The sequence below is a fragment of the Mercurialis annua genome, linkage group LG3 (genome assembly GCF_937616625.2).
Source record: "Mercurialis annua linkage group LG3, ddMerAnnu1.2, whole genome shotgun sequence".
NCBI lineage: Eukaryota > Viridiplantae > Streptophyta > Magnoliopsida > Malpighiales > Euphorbiaceae > Mercurialis > Mercurialis annua.
This window is the reverse complement of record NC_065572.1, coordinates 73,513,783-73,538,910: the sequence shown is the minus strand read 5'-3', so window position 1 is coordinate 73,538,910 and position 25,128 is coordinate 73,513,783. Positions and strand designations below refer to the sequence as shown.

Genomic DNA, 25,128 nt, shown 5'->3' with positions numbered 1-25,128 from the left:
AGAGACCAATTTTACTAAAGGGCAACACTGATTACCTAGCATTGATAAGCATAAATACCAAGATGAGTCTCCATATAAACATACATAGAAATGCTATTTCTATCCCACATTGCTAGTTTACAAAGAAACCAACAAAACATGTGTCTATATAAGCCAAGACAACACATCAATAGGGGGGTAAGCTTTCCACCTCTTTCACATAATACTTTTAATATATTCTTTTAAAAACAAATACTGACTTGCTCGTCGGAGTGAACGTCCGGAGACCCTCTCCGGCGTTCTTCTGACTTGTTTGTTCTTAATCTCAGGCGGACCTACGTCACTTGAACTCAAGAATGGAGCTTAAATCCGGTCACTCGAAGTCGTTGATAATTTCACAATTATCAATATATACAAGAAAAAGATACATAGTAAGGTAGCCTAAATTCTAAATTGTTGTTACAAATAATTTGAGACTTGGAGTATGAGGAAGTGTTGTCGAGAACTTAACAAATATAAAGTAGGAGGAAACTCCCGTTAATTGAGGATAAAATCATATGAGATGTCAAGTTTTTTTGTACGCAAGATCAACTATAATTTGATGCCAGCATGATATATTTGCTCTACCTTCATTGTTATACTGCTGCCAAGTGGACCCCGCTTCTTTTTACATCCTAAAACAAGCATAGTATTGTTTGTTATATGGTATTTTGTTGTTGAATTACTTTTCTCAACACGCCTTACATTGTTTGAGCTGTAATATAACAGAGGCCAAGGACCTACTGCATGGCGTGGATGGTCATCATCGAATTCCAAATCACTTGTGTATAAGGCTGTGCTATTCATTAATATGCAATATTAATTCATAATAAGCATCCACAAATTCTTGTTTAACTCCATAAATGGAGAAATATAACAAAAAGAACAAAGTAAAAAGCTTCCTAAAATCAACAATGGTGGTTACAATGATAGAGTTCTCTTATCAAAGATAGGTGATTAGTGTGAACAAGACCCTTGTATACTGCACAATTAGGGCTCCCCCATCAATTACCAAGTTGCCCTTCAAATCTAGAGAAAAGTGGGGACAAAAAGACCTATTTTCTAACAAACAAAGGGTCAACGCGCCCCCTAAACTTGTAATACAGGATCATCTAATCCAATTTATACTTTTTTGAGCAACTAACCCTAAAACTCTTCAATTTTGGGTCAAATAACTCATAATTATATTTTTAAAATGTGTAAAATATAAATCGGAGGCGATGGATGCAAAAAGATAATTAGATATTTCTCTAATTGTTGCGATATAATTATTCTAAATCTATTTTTTAAAATAAAAATATAAATTATGGGGTTATTTGACCCTAAAATGAAGAGTTTTGGGGTTAGTTGCTCAAAAAAGTATAAATTGGATTAGATGATTCCGTGTAACAAGTTCAGGGGGCGCGTTGACCCTTTGTTCATTTTCTAACACTTTTGAAGTAGTTTCCGGAGTGATGCAACCAATCACAAAGTGGTGCGATCACACTACTTTTTAAGCGCAACTTTTGGAATGGTCACACCACATTTGGTGCCACCAGTTGTGCTCCGCTCCATTCCTAAATTGTCTCCGAAGTTCATAAACTCTTCGATAATGTCCCTAAATACTTTGATCTTCCACACATGTCCTGAAACGGCTCAAGCAAAATACTAAATTTATGAATCTAAAAAATAATAGCAAATGTGTAAAATCACAAGGCAAATATTTAAAAAAATATGATTATTTCTACTCATTTTTCTCATTAATTGTTTCTATTTTATATTTACTTTGATTGAGAATAAATTAATTATGATAACTTCAATAGTAAATAGTAGTAATGTTTTAGGTTTTGGTATAAATATTTTATCCAAGTTGAAAATCTAATGAGAATTATATATTAATAAAGTTTAACCATAAAAAAATTCAACTTTACACTTTTTTTTATCATGGCCTAAACTTTTAAAATTCTAAATTTTAACAGTTTTTTTTATTTTTCAATTTCACTTGTAGCCACTTGTTTAAATCTGAGTGGAAAGAAATTTAATATACACTTTTTATTACTTCATATTTAGAATTTTTTTTATGGTATAAAAATTAACTAGAATAACATAAAGTAATATGAAAAACATATTTAATCCTTTTTTCATTTTAATTTGAACAAATGGCTATAATTGGAAAAAACTGAAAAATTGGTTAAAATTGAGAATTCTAAAAGTTTTGGCCTTAAAAGAAAAAAAAAAATTAAAAATTGGAGTATTTTTAGATGATCAAGCCTATTAATTAAAAATATTAAAAATTAATGAAGTCTTTTGTTTAAGTTGGAAATGTATAAAAATGCTTCACCGATTCTTTCAATTATATAAATATATAGGTTAATATTTTGTGAGAGGTTTTAAAATAAACCTGATTTCGATACTATAAATAGAATTTTGACCTCCTTCTCCATTGCTTAAACAATGTAAACAGGGCTACAAGAAAAATTGTCTAAACTTGAGAGCTATTCACTCTTGATATATTCGGGTGATAACAAACATGAGTAAACGTTTTGTTTTGGTGTTTTTTTTTATTTGTCTATTTAATAGGAAAATGTACAGGCTAGCTGTATTTAGTTATATTTAATTAAATTCTGCTTAAAAGGTTGGTAATTAACTGGTCTGCTTGTAACCTTTAATTTTTCATAGAATTTTTTTAAGGGTAGTTATTTTTTTAAAGTTAGCTACATCTAATTAAATTATGCTTAGGAATTGACACTTAACTGGTCCGCTTATGAGTCACTAGTATGACTGATTGAATTTCACAACACTATTATTATGTCGTCGACAAGCACAAACAGTAGTTGTAATAGTAGTAGATGCCTTTATTTTTTGTAGAAATGTATGAGCATGAAACAATTATTGCAAGCTCATGCCTGAATCAAATTAGACTATATTTGATTCATAAAATAAAATAGTCATTCTATTATTCTTTACTTTTAAAACGAATAGTTATTTCATAAAATCATACACTAACAATTTTATGAATCAAAAAAACGAATGACTATTACAGAATATCCTATTCCGTCCTCCATCTCAATTCCAAAAAAAAAGAATAATATAAGGACTATTAAGTAACTAAAAAATACTATAAAGAGACATTTTAAAACAAAATATAATAGTACACGAATCCCCCAGCGAGTTTAGCCTTTTTCAAATTTACGTTTATTTTCCATTTTGACAATCATTCTTCAAACGACACTTCGTTTAACCGCGTCTGTGTTTTTCACCTGCCGTTTAGTCATCAAACGACTATTTAATTCACAAATTGTCAACTGTCAGCCCAAGTTAATATACAACACAGTGGCGGGAATTGAAAATAATAATAAAAAACGAACCACACTGTTTTGGCTCGCCAGTCGCCATTAATCCCTAAATTCGTAGTTAAAGGAAGTGATTATTGCCGGCGGTTGTTCATCTCCGGCGTCGTTTAAAAATGGAGAAATATTTGGTTCCTCAAAAACCTAGTTCTCAAATCCCTAAGCGAGTTCGGAGGTAAACAAATTTTTTATTTTACTGTTTGTTTTTTCTTTTCCGATGATCGGACACGGCGTCGGTTGACCTAAACTGTTTTAATTTTTGTGTAAATTGAAACAGAACTGAATGGGAGAGGAGCCTTATAGAATTGAAAGGGAAATTTGAACCAAATTACCGCCATTATCTTTCGTCTTTGCTTATCCACTCGTACTCTCAGGTCATTCTGTTATCCTTTACCTTATGAAATTTTCATTTTACAAAGCTGTAGATTGTTTTTAAATTTTAAATCTCATAAACAGATTGGAGCATTTCCACATTTATATCATATTGCTGGAGTTCCATGCCTTACACATGTATTGATTTTTTTCTCTTATTTTTTTTAAGTTGATTATTGAGCCTGTGTTCTTGTTTTTTTTTTTTATGACAATTATAATTATTGCACAGCTGGAACGGATTAATTTTCCCGTGTTAGAAGCTCTAGTTGGAAGTACATTTAGGTTAGTACTGTTTCCTTTTTTTTTTAAGCCAATTTTGTTATTCCGTTATGAACATTTCAATCAAAAAACTTATAAGATAAGAGATGATATTTTTTTTTTGCAGGCGCGGCATCTCTTCTCTTCAATTTGATACTAAGGTTAATTATAGAAAATATTTGTTGACTTTTTCGGTTAGAGCCTCTTTTCCTTTCTGAGTTAGATATTTCTAAATACATGTTCCAGGGAGTTTACTTAGTATCCGTCTCAAACATTGGGTGCTTAACCGTGCATGATTTTGAATCTCTCTATTGCCAAGCTAATAGCTTATTGCCATGTAAGTTTATCAATACCATATTACATGTTTCTCATTATGACTTTTTCATGCCTCTGCATTATCTTCTTTTTTATGATCGTAGCCTCAGTAGAAGATGAAAACAAGCATGTGTTGCACCTTTTTTTGGATCGACAACTTGATGTTGTTCGGTGGAATATTGCTAATCAAGATGAGGTTGGAACTTTTAACATGTCTACTTTTTTTTTAATTCATTTAGAAAGTATTACTAAGTCTATTTCCATTAAACTATTTATGATTAGCACTTGACATCTCGATTTGTCATTTTGCAGGTTGCTTGCACATCTATCAAAAGCAATGCAATACTCATTTTTGACATTGCTTATATTTCTTCTGATCCGGTTGAAGTAATTATATTTCACATTTTGTTTATTCAAACTTATTGTGATTAATGTTTTCTGATTATTTCTTGCAATTTATAATCAATTCCGTTTTCAAATATTAAATGATTGATAACTTTATTAATTTGATTATGTTTTGTTGTGAACACAGGTTCTAAGAACCAGGCGTATTGCCACTGTTCATGGCTCTGAAGTACGTAATGGTCTAACTGATATAGCTTTTACTGCTTTGGACAAATCAAGGTGGGTAAAATTAATGGCTCCCATTCCTAGGTGTCAATTTTGTTTGTCCATCTTTGTTAGGGTGATAGTGATTACTAATCTTCCACTGTGTAATGCTGATAACGAATGAACTAAATTATGAAAAAAAATTAAAATTGATTTGTTGCTTTTTGTGATAGATTAATTGCTTCTGATAGCAATGGCAAGGTTAATGTATGGGATAGAAAAATGGGCGTTCTTCCATGTCTTGAGCTTATAACAAATTGCAGTGGCACTATCAACAGTATCCAAGTCAATGTAGACAATCAGGTGTCGATTCTGCACTATTGCTAATTTTATTCTAAAGTTCTATTATCTGTACTGGAAGAGGTGAATCTCTATTTATTTTTCTCTTCTTGTCAACTTGACTCATATGGTATTTATATGTTATTGCGCAAATAATGTTTAGTTCATGCAGTTACAGTTACATACTGTTATATAGTAGATTCATTAGAATTTGAAATCTTGTTGTTTGTGATGTGTCATTCTATTTTCTTTATGAATTTGTGCAAATTAATTTTTGATGTAGATGGTCTTTGGGGCTGGTAGGGATGGAACAATATATATGTGGGATTTACGTGGAGGAAGAGGGTCTGCTCCCTTTCAAACTCACAAAGAGGTATTATTTAGCTCTTGTCATTTGAATATTATGCTGGAATAGGCAAGCTGACAGTGTAGTAGCTGGAGTGAGTAGTACTAGTAACGATTTAAACATACAATGATGCTACACTGCTTTCCAAATAATGTGTAGCACTCGCTCTGCCAATTCTTGACATAAGAAATGGCACCTTTGAACATTTTCATCAGGCAGCTCAATAGATTATACGACATCTATGAATTGTTTTTGAGCAATATTCTGCGTTTTGCATAAACAGGTGTGCCATCTGCCCTTAACTAGTTGGAAGATAGCATCAGCGCTGGAGAAAATCGGAGATCTGAAGGTGAATGTCATTCTTTTAGTTTAATACTCAGAATTTTAATCCAACTTGTGAATCGGTGATCATGGATTAATTGATAATTTAGTAAATTTAACAACATAAGGCTTTTGAAGTTCATGTTTAAGCATGATGAAGTGGTGAATAGAAACAGAGAGATAACAAAGTACTCGATGTATTTAACTTTGTCGTTTAAAAGTCTCTATCATGGCATATATTCTCATATTCTCTGTTTTTTTCATGCAAAATTTTATTGATAAATACCATAGGATAGGATTTTGTTAGTAACTTCATGAAATCTATGAATTTTAGATATTGAAAAGTTCAAAAATCTCAAGGAAAGTTTTTTTATAAAGCAACATTTGCCCTCATGGATCATTAGATGATGGAATAGAAAATTTAGTTTTTGCACCATATGGAACAACGAACATATTCCTCAATGGTCATTTTTGTTTACTGGAACCTTCTTTGCACAGGCGCAATCAGCTATTGTCCCCAAAGAAGTGCACTCTATTGATTTTGATCCATCTTTCCCAAATCAGCTGGCATTTCATCTCGATGATGGTTGGTAGGTTCAAGAATGTTTATAGCTGTTAATTAGTTTTGTAGCAGAACTCCAAGCTTGTTTATTTTAGCTGCTCTCATTTGCTTATTATCTAATATCTAGAATATGGTCTTTTGAGAGTTTGAGATCAATAAGTTCTCTTTCTTGTGTCCTTGAATTCTCATTTTTCTTGTCGGGTGTGGAAGGGGTGAGAGCTGGCATTGGCAAGAGGGATGTTCTGAAGACATAGGTGATACCAAATATTCTGAGTGTTAGGTATTGATGGGGCATAACATCATCATCGATCTTGCATTTGCTAGATTGTTTTCTTTCATATTCTCTGACTATGGAGTTAGCAGTAGCAGCCAATTAACTGAAAAGGTTCAAAATTTCAGAGAAATAAAAAGCTGAATGGAGATCTCATTCATAGAATGAATGATCGTCAAGTAAAATAAACACTTAAGATGAGTGCAATCTGGAAATCGATTTTAAAGTATGTCAATTGTTCAATATGGATAATTTGACTTTTTGAATATATATTACATATAACGATTTTTTATTTAAATTTATAACAAAAAAGAAACAGTACTTATCTGGAACATATGGATTATTAATTCGTCGTTGGTTCTGTTATTGCAATTCATCATATTGTACAGGTCAGGCGTTCTGGATATTTACAAGGGCCAAGTCACGCACGTTCACTGTCCTCCTCCAGCTTGGTTGTAAGTAACTTTGCTACATATTGAACTCTATGATTATTTGTAACTTTGCCAATGTATATACTAATCATCGATCTTTTTGTTTTGTTTTAATTGAATAGACATGACTTGAACGGTCACACGAATACGTTATCCTTGAGAAAACCATCATGGCTTCCAACTTATTCTGTATGATATATCAGCTCTAGTCTTTCCTGTGTTTGCATAGTTTTACAATTCAAGCTGTATATACTGTTGCCTTTGTTTATCTATTCTTTGCTAAAACTTTAATTATATGCATGTTTCTATTAGTCATCAAGGATGAATTGTGACCATAGACGATCCTGTTCAAGCTCAACTAGAATTTTGGCTGTTTGGGTTGGGGATGTTAGCATGAATTTAGGTTATCGCAATTTTTCTTTATGATTAAATATGCTTCCGTCGTTCTCTCTTTTAGAAGCCCAATTTTACTCACTGGGTTAAGTCAGATTTCTAAGCAAGTTAAAGGCACGAGGTTGACTTTTTTGCTTGTGCAATGCAGATCTATGCAATTGGAGCTTCAACGGACAATGGAATTCATCTTTTAGATTTCTATCCTGACTCTAACTCTCCTTGTCATGTGGAATACATGTAAGTAATAAATATAATTTTTGGATTTTTATTAGTTGCAGACTACATTACACCTTTATCATCCTTAATTTTTGTTGCGTTTCCAAAGAACTGATTTTGTTCAGATAAGTAAGTAAAAGTTTTGTTGTGTTAGTGGGGATGTGGAAAGACATTCTTCGGCAAATAAACGAAGCAAGCAAAATAAGTTTGTTCCATTAACTGAATCTCCAAATGCTTGTGCTGCCCATCCCATCAATGGAACCATCGTAGTTGCAACCAAGGTCAGTGATTCCGTACTTACAAAAATGTATTTTTCGAAGAGTTACTTCTTATAACTTCATAATCTACAAGGTATTAATCAGGACTGGTATATTTTCGTTGTTATTGTATTTCATTTCAATACATGGGAAACTAAGCTCTGGAAGGATGATTTTGTTTCAGAACTCGTCTTTGCTGGTTGTATCCCAACAGAAGCAATGTGTTAGCCCTGATAATTCGTAGAGCGAGGAAGATCCAATTAGTAAGAATGTTTCTACCACCTCGTTTCTCTTTTGTAGTTTATATAGTTGAAAGAGTTGTGATGTTCTTCTTGAATCAAGATATCTTGGGGAGTAAGTAAGCGCAGGATTTATCGTGGTTAGGCGCACATGAACACGGGCCTATGTCTGTAAGCCCATTTTAACATTTGCAAGGGCCCAACTGTATAGCCAGGAATAGAATATTAGGATTTGGTGTAGTCAAAATGAGGTCATAGGATAGAAGTACAAAATTCACGGGTGATGTCTGTCATATATATGACTGAGCAAAGGCTGTATAAATGAGTGATTCGTGACAAATATAGGGTTACCCATGTGAAACTTCATTATACAAGCCGTAGGGCAGTAGTAGTATCCTAATTTCTTACGGACTAAGAGCATCTCTATTACATGTTCTATTTTTATGCTATTTTTAGCACAAAATAAGATAAAATGTTAAATATAACACATATTATTGAATTTCACTCGATTGCAAAATATTAAATTAAATGTTAAATTTATAATTTTATAAGTGATTATCATTATTGATGACAAATTTGTATAAAGCGAATAAAGGAGAATTAATTGCGTTTTCTTAAATTATATGCTAGATTTCATTTGGTAATATTGTTTAATCGAATTATATAATTTGCGAACGGCTCTCACTAATATTATATTTAACTAAATTCAATTTCTTACTAACAAATTAACTTTCATATACCTCAAAATTTGTTGCTTCTTCACAAAACACCAAATTTGGTGTCATAATCTTGCTATTAGTATGCAATCAAGCAAATGAACTATTGCCATGGGATGTCTATATCTACTAGTCTATTCCCTTGAGGAAGTAGGCATTAGAATTGATGTTTTCAGAGCCTATTTAGGCATTAGGTTCCATTTGTGTTTAGTTTATTTTAGAATCTATATTATTATTATTATTATTATTATTATTATTATTATTAATTCTACAAAATTGGTAATACTTCTTTTAAATTTTAGTTGATTTGATAAAAAATTCATATAAAATATATGATATAAAAAGCTTTTTTTTTTTATTAATGATTGAAAAAAATATTTTCATGCTTAAAATAAACTAATGAATAAAATAGAATAGGAATAACCCATTTTAAGGTCATTAAATTGTACTACTTTTGATTATCTAGTCTTTAAAACAAAATTTTGCTTCTTTTCTGGTCCTTCAACTTAGCAAAAACGCATGTTAAAGTCCTTGAACAACAAAAATGATGCCGTTTAGGGTAAGAATTTGCATTTTCGTTATTCAAAGACTTGAACATGCGTTTTCACTAAGTTGAATGAATAGAAAAGAACAAAAATTTATTTAAGGACTAGATAATTAAAAGTTGTATAGTTTAGGGACCTTAAAATGAATTAAGCCAATAAAATATTGATTAGAATAATATTGAATGAAATTAGAGTTACACTGGACATAATATATATTTATACATTGTTAAGATACAAAATATAATAATACAATTATAAACAAATTTTACCCTTAAATTTATTGTGAAATGAATATGATAAAAAACATTTTGATGGCATCCATTATTTCAAGTTTCCGAGGGAATTTTGCGCTATATCACATGCATCATGTCGCTTAGTTGCCGGAAAAGAAGTTACTAGCAATCTCAAGACATTAAAAACAAAACAAAATCCATTTACGAATTACTTGGCATTTGTGCAACAACATAAGCTTAACCAGACGAGAACAATTCAATAGGACAATTACCAAGAATATATATTTAAAAAGCCATACTCTAGCTAGCTATACTATAAAATTAATGCATTAATATAATCAAGTTATTATTATGACAAAATTGGAATAACTTTTTACCAATATGAAACAAAGAAATCAGGACAAAACCTAAGCAATATACGAGAAAAAAGCAGCAAGAATACGTAGCTTTCTCTTTGAACATGATTGAAATTTTACTTGAAATAACAGAATATTTTGTACCGTAGAAAGTGAAAAAGATAGCCATAACTTTGTGCATTTTTGCTTCTTGAACCTCTTTTATAATTGTTGATGTTCAATTGTTGTCAGTCCAAAGAAAGAGACACAGCAAGGCCATTTATCTTGTTTTTTTCAGACAAGCCCTGGGCAAGTGAAAAAGACCTACAAATTATATATTCATGAATAAAGGTTCATTTTGACCCTTAAATTTCCACAAAGGATCAAATTAGGTCAAACTTGTGGCTTTGTACAAAAATATTTTAAAAATTACTTTTTTTTGAGTCGTTTTACTCCTTCATCTTTAAATTGTCCAATAATTTTATGCCACATCAACTCCAATTTGTATGTAATGCTCTAATTATTCATTGCAACCTTAGCTACAGAGGTAAAATGGGTTAGAACGTTAATTTTGAAAATAGTTTAAAACCACGTGTTTGGTCTTATTTGATATTTTGTGTCAAATTTGAGGGTAAAATGAACCTTTATCCATAGATTGGTAACCATTTTTTCCCCAAAACTAATTAAACTTTGATGGTAAATTATTAAGATCATGTGGAGTTAAATATTCAATTATCATTGCTTAAAAAGATAATTTATGTCTATGCAAATTAATGATAATGGGATACAACAGAAAAAGAGAAGGATGAGGTGGTTATGATCATTACAACTTTTACTAATATATACTTTCATCGCAACAAATCTTTTAAATAATCAGTAAAAAGATTTGTTTCCAGTATGGTATTATATCAAAATACTTTACTGTTAATGATTTCATTTTTTACCTTAATTGAACTTTACAGTATGTAGTGGCAATGAAGCCCATGTGCATGCATCAATTATAATTGTATCATATGCAAATGTTGGGTCCATTTTTATGTGGTTCTCACATGCACTCTAATTTATAACATATAATTATAAAAGAAAAATTAAAATTATTGTAACATATTTAAGAAATAATTAGAAGGAAGAACTCCCCTGAAACATGAAAATGGGGTGAAATATATAATTAAGAAAGCAACACAAATTATGGAAAACATTTATTTTTAAATTTCTAGACAAAAACCTTACACTAATAAGTTTCTATGTTCTAACCATAATTACTTGTCTCCTTGTCCTTGACCTTTTTAATTGTGCATGGGATGTGTATTAAGAACTCATTAATATATTCTAATTCTACTAAAATATTTGGTTTAGCAAGAAATTTGAGACTCTATTATGATGGTAGATTGGTTTGAGGATGATCACTTTATGCATGTGGAGGTTGACAAAACCATACTTACTTTTTGGGAGGGAGTGGTTGGCTCACAAAGCTAATTTTGCAATAATCTCTACTTATATCTCTAATCCAACTAGCTGTGGGAAAGAACAACCCCCCTTTATTTAAAATGACATGGAATTCCATTTCCAAATTATATATAGATATAATCCATTAGCAATTTTCATCTACTTCACATTAAAGTCCTTTGGTTTTAATTTATAACTATAAAATTCATGACTTTTAAATTTAATATTAAAAAAAAATCTTCCATTAATTTTACATTTTTTTAACAAAAAAAAAACATTAACATAAAGCCCTACGATGCAACTGATATATGGAAGCCTTGACTATAAAAAAGAGCACATTATCGACAATGTTTTTAATATTTATATGGCTTTTATTTGCTAGATCAACTATATTTAAACATCCAATATCAATAGTTTTAATAAAGTAGCTGCAAAATGAGCGGTATAATTTTTTTCATTATACCATTTTGTAGTAGGAAATTTTACAATTGTAAATCAAACTAAAAACTTCGGTAAGAAAGAGACGAAAGTTTAAAAACAGGGGTGAAAGTTTCCTCAATTAAACCACCCTTTTTCTATGAAATACTCCAATTACCCACAATATCTTTCTTCTTTTACAAACGACCCTTGTTTTCTATGAAATACTCCAATATACCATTAAAGTTAGGCCAAATGTTGTAAAAAGGCCAAACCTTTCACAAAAGTTTCACAAAAATCCTGACCTTTCAATTTTGTCGATTTTGGCCAAAAATGGATTATTTGGTTTCACAAAAATCCTGACCTTTCAATTTTGTCGATTTTGGCCAAAAATGGATTATTTGGTTTCACAAAAGTCCTGACCTTTCAATATTTGACATGCCACATAGGCGTCACATAGGCTCCACGTAGGCAAATTGAAATCAAATTGAGAGTTGGCCACAATTGAAACCAAATAATTTGTTTTTGGCCAAAATCGACAAAATTGAAAGGTCAGGACTTTTGTGAAACTTTTATAAAAGGTTTGGCCTTTTTAAGACATTTGGCCTTAAAGTTATGGCTTAATGCCTTAAAAAAACCCCGACCTGTTATCCCCTTTTCAATCCTACCCTGACGTTGTAAATCTGTCAATTTTACCCCAGTTTGCATTTTTTCATTTCAATTGTACCCTGAAGCATAAAATTGACCTTTATTTATTTGACAAAAGTTCAATAATTTTTTGTAAAAATGGTCAATTTAATATAAAAAGTTAATCTAATGCAAAACGAGTCAATTTAGAGAATTTTTGCCAAATAAAAAAAGATCAATTTTATACTTTAGGGTACAATTGAAATAAAAAAATATAAAATAGGGTAAAATTGACAGATTTACAACGTCAGAGTAGGATTGAAAAGAAAATGAAAGGTCAGGGTTTTTAAGACATTATGCCTAAAGTTATCATTCTCTTAAATTTACCATACAATATTTTCAATGATTAATTAATTTGGTAAAAACTTTTACCTTATACAATTCTTCATACGCCAAAAATAAGTACTTACATCTAAATTAAGTTTTTCTTTTGCCAATTTGGTCCCCACAATGGCACCACAAGATTCATTGTTAAAACAAAAAGAGAGCAATATAAAGAGTTGAGAAGGTATTGGATACTTGTGTTGTCCCCCACATCAATAGCTATTTATTTACAGAAAAATAAGCTTTGTTTTATTTTATGTTTTATGAATATAATTTGATGAGTGGATCCATTTTCATTTTTCAATCTATTAAATTGTTTGTTTAATAAACAAATTTAAGGTACAATGTTTCCAATACCAAATGATTTCCTCAACTTTCTTTTTAGCACTCAATTGGAAAGGGCTTTTTTGATCTTTTCTTTCCTAATGTCAAACTAAATTGATGATTTAGAGGAAATTATGTTATGTTATAGCAACACTAACATGGAAAAATATATCGTATCCAAATTTATCAAATTTTATTTTTATAAGTGAGAATACTTTTAAAACTATATAATTTAATTTTATATATTTTTATTCTTTTACAATTATTATTTATTATTTTAATCTTTTTTTGTGTTTGAGCGTTCCTATTTCGGTGCAATATTGGTCACAAAATTTGGCATAATAGCAGCAGTAGACAGTAGTGGTCTACTGCATACACAACCATTGATGACACTACCAACACAATCATGCATGTTGGTAGTGGTACCACTATTTTCATCTTTTTTTTAGTATTTGTGGGTATTTTAGTAAAATTGCAAAACTTCTTAGACTTTACCTAGATAGAGTAGACATTTTTCAATAAAAAATTATTTCACCCCTTTGATTTAGCCTAAAATAATTAAAAGTATATAAATTAGCTATTTTAAACAAATTAACCCATTATTTTGTATAATTGAATCATTTTAATCCAAGTCGACAAATAAGAACAAAGAGTTTACAAATAAGAAAGCAAAAACGGCTTAATTTATCAAGATATGAGTTTATTTGTTTAAAACCACATATTTTGAATTCTTTTTTATCTTTTATGCAAAGTTGGAGGGGTAAAATGAACTTTTGTTGAGAAAATTACTATCAATCTTTTCTCTTGACATGCTACATTCTTCTAGCACAAATACTGAACAAAGACAAAAAAATAAAAAAACTCTCATTGGATTTTTAAGATAAATCCTCTCATCTCTATATCTGCAAATCAAATCCAACCATTTCATACCCAATTTTCAATTCCATTTTTTGTTCTTTTTATACCCTTGTTAATTATCCTCAACCATATATAACTTTTTTTTGTGTTTTATTATATGCTTTTTCCTCTGTTTTTTGCTCTGTTTTTTCAATGGCTGCTGCTTCTGCGCGTCAATTCTTTCAAAATCTTGAAGCTAGCAATGAAAAGAGTAACCATGAAGTGAGTAGACAAGAAATTCAATCCGCCATTGCTAAAGCGGTTGAGCTTCGAGCTTTGCATGCTGCTTTAATGCATGGGAATAGCCCTTCTCATCTTAAATATCCTTCTTCTTCTTCCCCTGTTTCTCGTCCTGTTTCTCTCTTCTCTGCTCAAGATTACCCTGTTTTTACCCCTGTAAGTTTTTTTAGCTTTGTTGTGAAGTTTTTAGTTTTTTATAACTGTTTCATCAGCATTTTCGAATTTGGTTTTTGGATTCCTGAGGAGATATGTTTTTTTATTTTATTTTACTATATGTTTGTGTTCCCTAAATACTTTGATAATAAATGCAAAAAGGAAATTTTTCAGATTCATAACAGAATTTAATTTTCTATCTTTTTGATTATGACATGTGTATTTATCAAGTTATAATGATTAATGAGCCTTCCTTAGTTAAATATTCATTTGAATTGCTAAATAAATTCTGGCTAGTTGCTGTCACAAGATGCTTTTGGTTCATTATTTTCCATAGAAAAATAGTCCAAAAATGATTAATTTTGAAGTTCATAAACCTTATTGTTACATTTGAATTAATTATAAGCAACACTTTTTTTATTTATCTGCTTCAATTGTCATTATTTTAGGACGTTGAAGTTGTAATTCGGACAAGTATGTTGCACGGAAACTTCTTTAGTCGGAAAGGCTTCTAAAACTCCGAAACTGTATCTATTCTTGTAAAAAAAATACTAGTCATTTCGGTTTTGGAATTTCCGATGTCAGCGTTTCTGTTTATGTGCTACATACTAATTGTTTGTGTGTTAAATGGATATTTTGTTTAATGTGTGACAGAGTTATGATGATGAAGTTTCGCCAGGGAATCATCAAGTACCAAAATCAAGAACATTATCAGAAAATTGGGATGAGTATGGAATTGAAGCAGGGAGTGGTTATGAAACTGTTTTATCAGATTATAAAAAGGAAAGTTCGTTATCAAGAAAATCAGTACCTTCGGTTTTAGCCAATTCAGAATCACACATTTGTCCAACTGAAGATCATATATCTGTCACTAGCTCTTCTGCAAATAATATCACCGTGCTTCAGACGTCATCTCCCGGAACGGAATTTTACAAGTCTTGTAGGAGACATAGCTTGACAGACTTTAAATCTGCATCAACTTGTAACAAATGCAAGCCAGCTACAATTACCTCGGAATCCGAGAGTGTTGTAACCAAGAACAGCAAGAATTCAAACATTGTTGTGCCGTGGACGGATTCACATTCTTCGGTTCAATCACAGCCGAGAAACAGAGGTGGAATGATGTCGTGGTTGTTTCCGAAGCTGAAGAAGAAGCATAATAGTAAGAATGAGCATTCACCGAATTCAAACCGAGCAGAATCTGAGGATGTTTCTCAGGTTTTTAAGGACTTGGGGATACTATCAATTGAATCATTGAAAAAAGAGTTAACAGAAGCAAATGAGAGTAGAAATGCAGCATTAATTGAGGCTTCGGAGATGAAATCTTCACTCGGGGATCTAAGACAGAAACTCGAGTACTTGGAGAGTTATTGTGAAGAGTTAAAGAAAGCGTTAAGGCAAGCAAAAGGTTCACAAAACCTTGGAAATTTCCCAAAAAGAGGGAAACAAAACGACGGAAATGAAGAGAATTTGATGCCGGTAAGCGAAGAGGTAATGGTGGAAGGGTTTTTACAAATAGTATCAGAAGCAAGATTGTCAGTGAAGCAATTCAGCAAATTCCTTGTAGGCCAGATTGAGGAAACAGATGCTACTCTTATAGAAAATTTAAATCTCCTCCTTCAACCATATAAGCTCTCTCTCAATTCAAGATACTCCAAAACAGTATTATATCACTTAGAAGCAATCATAAACCAATCACTGTTTCAAGATTTTGAGAATTCCGTATTCCAAAAGAACGGTTCGCCGAAGCATTTAGACCCTCAACAAGATCGTCAAGCGCATTTCGCATCATTTGTCGGACTGAGAAATCTAAGCTGGAATGAAGTTTTAAGAAAAGGGACTAAATTTTACAGCGAAGATTTCAGCAAATTTTGTGATCAGAAAATGAGTTGCATTATTACAACAATGAATTGGACAAGACCATGGCCTGAACAGCTTCTTCAGGCATTTTTTGTTGCTGCAAAATGCATATGGCTGCTTCATTTGCTTGCTTTTTCATTCAATCCGCCATTGGGAATCTTACGGGTTGAAGAAAATAGAAGCTATGATCCACATTATATGGAAGACATGTACATGGATAGACAAAAATCACATGGTTTAAGCAGAGTTAAGACGCTGGTAATGCCGGGATTTTATGTTCAGGATAGGGTTTTAAGGTGTAAGGTTATTTGTAGGTACAATAATAAGTCTTCTGCAGCTTAATTGTAGTTCTTTTAGGATATGCAAATTTCTTGTTGAGTTGTAATGCTGACAATCTTGAGATGTGGACTAGTTGAAGTCTCTTTTGAGCTAACATCAGTCCTCTAGAAGAAGAATTGTATATTTATGAAAATTGAATCATTTCGGGTCATAAATTTATCTGGTGGAAACAAATAGATAAAATAACATTCATAACATTATATTATGCATGTTCAGACACCACCTAATAGATTTTTCTTCTTTTATTACTACGAGAAAAGAAAATCGAACTATAACAAAGAATTACAACGTTTCTATCACTAGATTATGTCTATCGAGGCACCATCTAATTAAGAGTTCGCCATTTACTGATAACCAAACTCATTAAACATGCAGTAAAATTTAATCCATATTTTGCTCAAGAATTGGAAATAAGCATGTCTCCAAGACTTGCTGTCAGTTGCAAAACTTGCCCACTTCAAGGATGTCATACTTGTTAAAGACTCAGGAATCCAACCACTGAAAGAATTTTTGGAAAGAACAAGTTCAGTAATTGTTGGGAATTGGACCATCAAAATTAATTATTTGAGTGCCAATTTTTTTGTTTGAAATTAGTATTTAGCATTTTAAAAGTGTGTCAAAGGAGAGTGTTTTAGTCATTTTTATAACCAAACTACTATTATAATTTAAAAAAAGTTTCTAATAATTCTCAAAAAAAAAAGTTTATAGTATTTGTTAATATTATTTGTCATTTTAATTCCGCACAAGAAAGTGTATCATTTTACATACTAATATTATTTTCTTTTTGCTAATATGACAATAAAATTTAAATAAATATGAAATTTATTTTATTTTTCTAACACATTGGTGATCAATAAATAACTAAAAGTACCAGTTTACATATATTTTCAAAAATTTAAAACTCTAATTTAAACTAAATAAAATTCAAGATATTAAAATTGTAGATTATAAAAAGCTCACCCACCACTAGTATAATGTTTCCTTATTTGAATTAAGGAACAGATGAGCTCAAACGACAAGCCGTTGAGATTCTTCAAAAACTCGAAAGATTTCGCGAAAGCAACCCAAATCACCTAAAGTCCAACCAATTCCCGCCCAATCCCTAATTCCCTGAAAACCCTAATTTTCCTGAAAACCCTAATTGTCTTAAACCCTAATTTTCCTTAAAAACTCCAACCACCCACTATTTCTCATCGCATCGGCATTTAAACTTCACTAAAAAAAAAGCATGGCCATGGACCCAAAGGCAGTGAAATCAGACCTAGTTCTAATCCTAGACTTTGGTTCTCAATACACACACCTCATCACCCGTCGGATTCGGGCACTCAACATATTCTCTTTGTGCCTGTCTGGTACTTGTCCATTAGATGCTATTACTTCACTTAATCCAAAGGTTGTGATTCTCTCTGGTGGTCCCCACTCTGTTCACTCAGCTAATTCGCCCACTTTTCCGACCGGGTTCGTCGAATGGGCCGAGTCAAATGGTTGTTTTGTGCTGGGAATTTGTTATGGGTTGCAGTTGATTGTGCAAAGATTGGGTGGGGAAGTTAGAATTGGGGAGAAGCAGGAGTATGGGAGGATGGAAATTGAAGTGGCGGCGAATTCGGGTATTTTTGGGAGTAAAAATGTTGGGGATAAGCAAGTGGTTTGGATGAGCCATGGGGATGAGGCTGCTGAATTGCCTGAAGGGTTTGAAGTGGTGGCTAGGAGTCAACAAGGGTCGGTTGCTGCGGTTGAGAATAGAGAGAAGAGGTATTACGGGTTGCAATATCACCCTGAGGTAATTGCCTTTGCTTTAGACTAATAGTGTCCAGTTTTGGTTATTGAACTGTGTTTTTTGGGTGAATTTATGGCTAAAAATGTTGTGTTTTATAGGTGACTCATTCACCGGAGGGCATGGATACACTGCGGTATTTCCTGTTTGATGTTTGTGGAGTTTGTGCTAGTTGGAGCATGGAAAATGTGGTGGATGAAGAAATTAAGATGGTCAAAGGCACCGTCGGGCCTGAAGATCATGTCATATGTGCATTGTCGGGGGGTGTAGATTCGACTGTTGCTGCAACTCTTATTCATAAGGCGATTGGGGAGAGGCTTCATTGCGTTTTTGTTGACAATGGATTATTAAGGTATAAGGAGAGAGAGCGGGTAATGGATACATTTGAAAGGGATTTGCATCTACCTGTTACTTGTGTGGATGCTTCTGAACAATTTCTTAGTGAGTTGAAGGGTGTAGTTGATCCTGAGATGAAAAGGAAGATTATTGGAAGGGAGTTTATCAACATTTTTGATGCTTTTGCCCATGATTTGGAGCAAAAATTGGGTAAGAAGCCTGCTTATCTAGTCCAAGGAACCTTGTATCCTGATGTCATTGAATCTTGCCCACCACCTGGATCTGGAAGAACCCACTCACACACTATCAAAAGCCATCATAATGTTGGAGGGCTTCCAAAGGACATGAAATTGAAGCTCATTGAACCACTTAAACTTTTATTTAAGGATGAGGTACTTTGATTTCTCTCCGTCGCTTACACATTTGAAAATATCTTGATGGTTTATCACTTATGGTATTTTCTTTTCATTTACAAAAGGTTCGTCAACTAGGAAAGATCTTGAATGTTCCTGAAGGATTTCTGAAGCGACATCCGTTCCCTGGGCCTGGCCTTGCTGTGCGAGTATTAGGGGATGTAACTGAAGGCAATGCTCTAGATATTCTTCGCCAGGTATCTTGGTTTTGTTGATACCTATGTCTTTAAATCCTCTTTATAATATTAGTGTCGGCTAATTTGATACATTAAGTGCAATTCTGTAAGAGGAAGCTACCGTAAATATCCTTGATATATTATCAGTTCAATTAAGCATCGATGGAACCGTGAACTTAATTTTCTAAAAGAAAAAGATTATGCAAGCTACAGCTATTAAACATTGTTCATGTCATGTCACCTGAAAAAGTTGCACTGTGTTATTATTTAGGCTTAATTCCTTAAAAACACCCCACCTTGTATTTTTTTTTCGTTTATACCCTGACCTTGTAAAAACACCATTTGTACCCAATTTTGAGTTTTTATGTTTCATCTCTACCCAAAAGCATTAAATTGTACTCTTTTCATTTGAAAAAGAGTTTAAAACAATCCTTCATTTTTAACTTATATACTAATTAGATATTAATGTTATTAATAATACAAAAATATCATCTTCAAAAAAAAAATTAAAAATAATAATAATTTTTTTAAAAAATATTTTCGACTTTTTTTAATTTTTTTTTTAATTATATTTGAAAATATTTCCGACAAAAAATTAAAAATAATAATAAATTTTTTTTAATTTTTTTAATTTTATAAAATTAAAAAAATTAATTAATTATTTGGATGTATTTGATTATATTTTAAATTTAAGGATTTATTTGTATTTTTTAAAATAGAAAAAAGTATGTTTTAAACTCTTTTCCAAATGAAAAGAGTACAATTTAATGCTTTTGGGTAGGGATGAAATATAAAAACCAAAAACTGGGTACAAATGGTGTTTTTACAAGATCAGGGTATAAACGAAAAAAAAGTACAAGGTGGGGGTTTTTTAAGGAATTAAGCCTATTATTTAAGACATTGTTAGAATTATGTCTTTTCTTATTCTTAGTCATTTGGAATTCTTTTTTTCCTTTGTAGGTTGATGAGATTTTTATCCAAGCCATAAAGGATGCCGGGCTTTATGATACAATTTGGCAAGCTTTCGCAGTATTTTTACCTGTTAGATCAGTTGGAGTGCAAGGTGATCAAAGAACACATTCTCATGTTGTGGCGTTGAGAGCTGTTACAAGTCAAGATGGAATGACTGCAGATTGGTGAGCCTTCGTTATTCCATACGTGTTGTGCAACTTATTTATTATACTGTCGCTGCCTAACCTTTGCTGTATCAATGCAATTGTTAGATCTTATCGCCTTTCAAATTGTGAAATTCCAGGTACTACTTTGAACACAAGTTCCTTGATGACGTGGCTCGAAAAATATGTAACAGCGTGCGGGGTGTAAACCGAGTTGTTCAAGACATTACATCAAAGCCTCCATCAACTATTGAATGGGAATGATGGCATATTTTGGACCAAGAAAAGATGAAGTGGAATTCCATGATTGTGTATGTATACATCTAGTTGTTGGCCCCTCCTATTTTTTTAGTGAGCTCAACAAAAAGGAAAATGAGTTGAGCTGGTCTATGATGTGATTTATCTGAAGCTTAATTCCTTTGCTGATTCACTATGTTACATAGTTTTAGCAACTTGAGATTTTTAAGGATGAAATTTAGACGATAAAAATAAACTGAATAAATTCATCTAAAGAAAAATATAGTGCATAGTTTGTAAGGTTAAGACCTATGGTTGCTCATTTTTGATTTTTCATCAATCTTGATCAATCAAGATTTTCAACATACAAGTCCGAAAGTAAAATTACAATAAGCATCTTGATTAAACTTTAAACCGTCCTTCCAAATAAAAAGAAAATGTTTGTTTAAGAGCTTTTAGAGAAGGGAAAAAATTATGTTTCGGAATAAATAAGTCACATTTAACTTTTAGATCCTAGAATTTGTGTCTCGGTCAAATAGCCCCAAATTGCAGTGTTGATGTTCATCAAACACTCAGAAAACTTGCTGTTGATGTTCATGAACTGTAATGTAATTTCCATATTGCAGTGTACAGAAAAAGTACAGGAAAAGAAGCACAGCTGGCAGAGATCATGTAATTCTCGTTGTATCATCAAGAAAGGGTTTTCAGGCCTGATAAGAGATTGCCGAAGCATCATCGACTGACATTTATTGATAGTTCCAGATCAATTGATGCTTTCCTTAGCTCTCTTTACTATTTAAAATGTAAATTTGTTGCTAACGAGTTAGCTTACTCTTGCGGAATCACTCATGAAATCTACTCACTGCTCTAAAACAAATCTCATTTTTGGCATTTGTAAATGTTTAATGAATTGTAATACTCAATGTGGCTAGGTATGAACATATGAAAATTTGATTGAACAAAATGACAAACTTATATGCATTCTCATTATCAAAAATCAAATGCCTACTATACTACTCCTTGTGATGCATCTTTGGAAGGGACGTAGGCCACCTCGGTGTCACAAACGGAATGGCCATGAGCTCCCGATATTCAAAAATAATTGGTTGCAAATCATGCCCATAGTAAGGGAAATGCACCGAATTCGCTCTTCCCGTCTTTATGTTGAGTGAGATAATACCAGAATCGAGACGGGGTTCAAATAGATGTCTGATATGGAAATACAAGACATTTGGGTCAATAGGGTCTATAGCCAGCATGTAAAACCCGTAATCTGGAGTAATGCAGTTGCCATCTACCATCAGATTCATGTCTTTGGTTTTAACTGTATGCTCCAAGCACCATTCATCATCATCATCAACTAGTCTCCAAATTCGCCAATTAACAGCTGACCAGTCAGGCTCTTTCTTCATATGCACATGATACAGCCCCTCACCTGAACGGCTCACTCCAGTGGCGCTAGCACCCCGATAACTAGTCCTGTATTCAAGCACTTGTGTCAAAGTGAATTTCTCCAGATTCGGATCAAATGACATAATTGTAGAGGCAGTAAGGTCAATTTTGGTGCTATCCCAGTACAAAATCCCTTTATATTCGACGACATTAGTGGGTTTACAGAACAAAACAGGGCGCGGGATGGTTATCAATGGCGACACCTTCCACAGATTAGTCCGAGAATCAAATGTCTCTGCGTTGAAGGAGCTCGTAATTATTCGGGTCATTCTGTAGGTATAGGTGCAAGGACTGACCAGCCTCACCACCTTGAAGTGATGACCATAAGAAACAAGTCCTACTAATGCAAAAGTGGTGCACGTGGGCGGAGGCGGAAGGGTGAGCCAATGTTTAGTAATGGGGTTGCACACATAGTAAACACACTCGCAGTCGTAGCTTGTTGTGCACAAGGCTAGGCCGTTGCTGGTGCATAGAAGCCGAGGAGCTGGTTCGGGCAGCGGAAGAAAGGCAAAGGAAAGGGCGGGGGAGTCTAGGGACCATGATTTGTGGTGATCATCATAGGTAGCGTGTCTGAGAGGAAAAGTTGTGAAATTCGTAGAGCGATACATAAAAAAGTATACGGTCGGGTTTGGTGGGGGCGTGAGTTCAGTTCGAAGCAGATACTGAGCAGGAAAACATGGTCGAGAGACGAGAGACAACCAGAGCTTGCAAACGCTTTTGCATCGATGGATCAGATTTTGCGGAAGCTTGTAAAGGATTTCAAGCAGTACATTAGTGGGGAGATTATTGATTGAAGGAGCCATATCTGAGTTTAGAATAAAATAGCAAACCAGTGTCCTCATTATATAGGCATGCACTACGTACTATATGGGGATTCCCAATCCCACACCAACCAATATTCCTTCTTAAATCCTGTTTATTCTTTCTTTTTTTATCACCTAGTTTACAGGTCGGTGACTACGGGCCACTCCCTTCATTCCTAATTCTATCATAACTAAATATATTTATGAATTTTAATAATTAATTTTAAATTTTTGATTTATATAATATTATTTTAAACATATATAATATCGATATCAATAATCTATCTATAATTTATATATATATATATATATATATATATATATATATATATATAACAAATATAAAAGTGTATTCGCGGGGGAACACTTCCATTAACGGACAAAAATACCTTTTATATATTTCTAATCGTGGCACCTAAGATTACTTGCGTTTAACAAATAAAAAGATGACATTTCTAATCCATATAGAAAATATATATTAAAAATTATTATTGCAATAGTTATCATTATGTATTAAGTTTCTAATTCTAAAAGGAAATATGCAACAAATATCATTATGTGTTAAATTTCTAATCCTAAAAAAAATTGCATAAATATACCACTGTATATACAAGAATATAGCGATTTTCATTAACACTAAATAATCATATTATAATATTTGTACCAAAGTCTGATATATTTTATATTTATTAGTTATTTACTATGAAAAATAGTGTAAATTTGTTTCAATTATATTACCATTTTTAAATAACAACAATATCAAAAATCAAAAATAATTCTTAATATGTATTACTTAATGTTAACATTTCCAATAATAGAAATTAAAATTTTACAAAATAATTAAACAAAAACAAATAAAAAAACACAACTCTAATAAAATTTAAATAATAGTACATTATTATAATAAAAAATATAAATATATTATAATAATTTTAAATAACGAGTCATATAGGTATCGTTCGCGTGCGTAGCACGTGGCAAAAAAACTAGTTAAATGAAAATGTATTTTGGAATTGTAAATAATTAATTTTACAATTGGTTTTAAAGTTACTTCATTTTTATAACTAACATCAAATTGAATTATTGAATCTATTAATATAAATCAAATTACGTACTTTATTAATATAATAAATTTTAAAGATCTTCAGTTTTTATGACCACAAATTTTTTAAAATTTTATTAGTTTAAACTTGAATTGATTAAATATAAAACTAATTAAAGTTTAAAAATATTATTTTATAATTTATAAATATGAAAAATATGTTAAAACTCTTCAAATTTCATGACTTCTAAACATCAATAAAAATTCTTCAAATTTCATAACCGTACAATTTCTAAAATTCTATAAATCTAAATTGTAATTAACTAAATACAATTTTAAAAACTTTCATATTTCACAACAATTAAATATTAAAAATATAAAAAAATATTTAAATATCATATTTTGAATTTTGAATTTCATAATATTATCTTAAATATATGTAATGTTCAATTAAGATACACTTTTAAATTAAATTTATTGTAAATTAATTTAAAATAAAATTTATTGACTGGTGTTAAAGATTCTTTCAATATATAATTAGATTAAATTATTCAATTTATTAATATCGATTAAAATTTAAAATTTATTATATAATCTAATATAATCTAAAAGATTAGATTAAATTTTGAAACGAATCATAACAGGTAGACCAAATTAGTTTTGGTCCCTAAATGTAAAAAGACAACTTTGCAGATATTTTTTTTTTATTATTTCCATCTACCTCATAATTTTAGAAGGACATACAAACATGATACAGTACATTTCAAAAATTCAAATGCATAAAATGGTCGTGCCGAGTAAGAAAGTTGCAGGCCCGGCCATGTGTAAGCTAGCAAACATAAAATGCAGTTATTATAGTAAATTCATGTCTTGAAGTTATTATCTTCATCAACAGCAGAAGTTTTTAATGGAAAATATCGCTAAAATTAGAAACGGAAAATATCGCTAAAATTAAAAATGATATCGTTTTATATCGCTCAAAAGTATCGCATCCTCAGCTTTCACATGAAAGATAAAGCTGGCAGACCCTCCCAATCAAAATAAGGAT

The 25,128-nt window shown here is 31.7% G+C and overlaps 4 protein-coding genes across 8 annotated transcripts; 3 read left to right on the top strand and 1 right to left on the bottom strand.

Moving 5' to 3' along the window:
- Window positions 1-3,322: 3,322 nt before the first annotated feature.
- On the top strand, window positions 3,323-8,631 carry LOC126675297 (uncharacterized). 4 transcript variants are annotated; one of them, XM_050369913.2, is made up of 18 exons: window positions 3,323-3,522; window positions 3,625-3,721; window positions 3,804-3,857; window positions 3,949-4,001; window positions 4,105-4,138; window positions 4,224-4,314; window positions 4,397-4,488; window positions 4,605-4,679; window positions 4,825-4,916; window positions 5,075-5,204; window positions 5,464-5,553; window positions 5,810-5,875; window positions 6,346-6,437; window positions 7,070-7,135; window positions 7,234-7,300; window positions 7,424-7,514; window positions 7,653-7,741; window positions 7,875-7,997. In XM_050369913.2, the coding sequence occupies exons 1-17, from the start codon at window positions 3,464-3,466 to the stop codon at window positions 7,709-7,711; spliced, it is 1,308 nt and encodes a 435-aa protein (XP_050225870.1). In that variant the 5' UTR covers window positions 3,323-3,463; the 3' UTR covers window positions 7,712-7,741; window positions 7,875-7,997. The 4 variants fall into 4 exon arrangements, with proteins under 4 accessions (XP_050225870.1, XP_050225871.1, XP_050225868.1 ...); XM_050369911.2 differs by lacking the exon at window positions 7,424-7,514 and adding an exon at window positions 8,162-8,631 and having other exon boundaries at window positions 3,328-3,522; window positions 7,875-8,001; XM_050369912.2 differs by lacking the exons at window positions 3,804-3,857; window positions 7,424-7,514 and adding an exon at window positions 8,162-8,631 and having other exon boundaries at window positions 3,328-3,522; window positions 7,875-8,001.
- A 5,466-nt stretch (window positions 8,632-14,097) lies between these two features.
- On the top strand, window positions 14,098-16,891 carry LOC126672062 (IRK-interacting protein). Its single transcript, XM_050365960.2, has 2 exons — window positions 14,098-14,536; window positions 15,188-16,891. The coding sequence occupies exons 1-2, from the start codon at window positions 14,294-14,296 to the stop codon at window positions 16,733-16,735; spliced, it is 1,791 nt and encodes a 596-aa protein (XP_050221917.1). The 5' UTR covers window positions 14,098-14,293; the 3' UTR covers window positions 16,736-16,891.
- Window positions 16,892-17,730: 839 nt separating this feature from the next.
- Window positions 17,731-21,758, top strand: LOC126672064 (uncharacterized). 2 transcript variants are annotated; one of them, XM_050365963.2, is made up of 6 exons: window positions 17,731-18,512; window positions 18,608-19,234; window positions 19,321-19,452; window positions 20,392-20,567; window positions 20,687-20,857; window positions 21,410-21,758. In XM_050365963.2, exons 1-5 carry the CDS (start codon window positions 17,961-17,963, stop codon window positions 20,808-20,810), a joined length of 1,611 nt encoding a protein of 536 aa, XP_050221920.1. In that variant the 5' UTR covers window positions 17,731-17,960; the 3' UTR covers window positions 20,811-20,857; window positions 21,410-21,758. The 2 variants fall into 2 exon arrangements, with proteins under 2 accessions (XP_050221920.1, XP_050221919.1); XM_050365962.2 differs by lacking the exon at window positions 21,410-21,758 and having other exon boundaries at window positions 20,687-20,972.
- Window positions 21,759-21,796: 38 nt separating this feature from the next.
- Window positions 21,797-23,038, bottom strand: LOC126672980 (uncharacterized). Its single transcript, XM_050366925.1, has one exon. The coding sequence runs from the start codon at window positions 23,036-23,038 to the stop codon at window positions 21,797-21,799; it is 1,242 nt and encodes a 413-aa protein (XP_050222882.1).
- Window positions 23,039-25,128: the final 2,090 nt, after the last annotated feature.

Coding starts and splice junctions, on each gene's coding strand:
- LOC126675297 (XM_050369911.2), top strand. CDS start 3,464: ATGGAGAAATATTTGGTTCCTCAAAAACCTAGTTCTCAAATCCCTAAG. Junction 5,205..5,463: donor AAGTCAATGTAGACAATCAG/GTGTCGATTCTG, acceptor TTTTTGATGTAG/ATGGTCTTTGGGGCTGGTAG. Junction 5,554..5,809: donor CCTTTCAAACTCACAAAGAG/GTATTATTTAGC, acceptor TTGCATAAACAG/GTGTGCCATCTGCCCTTAAC.
- LOC126672062 (XM_050365960.2), top strand. CDS start 14,294: ATGGCTGCTGCTTCTGCGCGTCAATTCTTTCAAAATCTTGAAGCTAGC. Junction 14,537..15,187: donor ATTACCCTGTTTTTACCCCT/GTAAGTTTTTTT, acceptor AATGTGTGACAG/AGTTATGATGATGAAGTTTC.
- LOC126672064 (XM_050365963.2), top strand. CDS start 17,961: ATGGCCATGGACCCAAAGGCAGTGAAATCAGACCTAGTTCTAATCCTA. Junction 19,453..20,391: donor CTCTAGATATTCTTCGCCAG/GTATCTTGGTTT, acceptor TTTCCTTTGTAG/GTTGATGAGATTTTTATCCA. Junction 20,568..20,686: donor GATGGAATGACTGCAGATTG/GTGAGCCTTCGT, acceptor GTGAAATTCCAG/GTACTACTTTGAACACAAGT.
- LOC126672980 (XM_050366925.1), bottom strand. CDS start 23,038: ATGGCTCCTTCAATCAATAATCTCCCCACTAATGTACTGCTTGAAATC.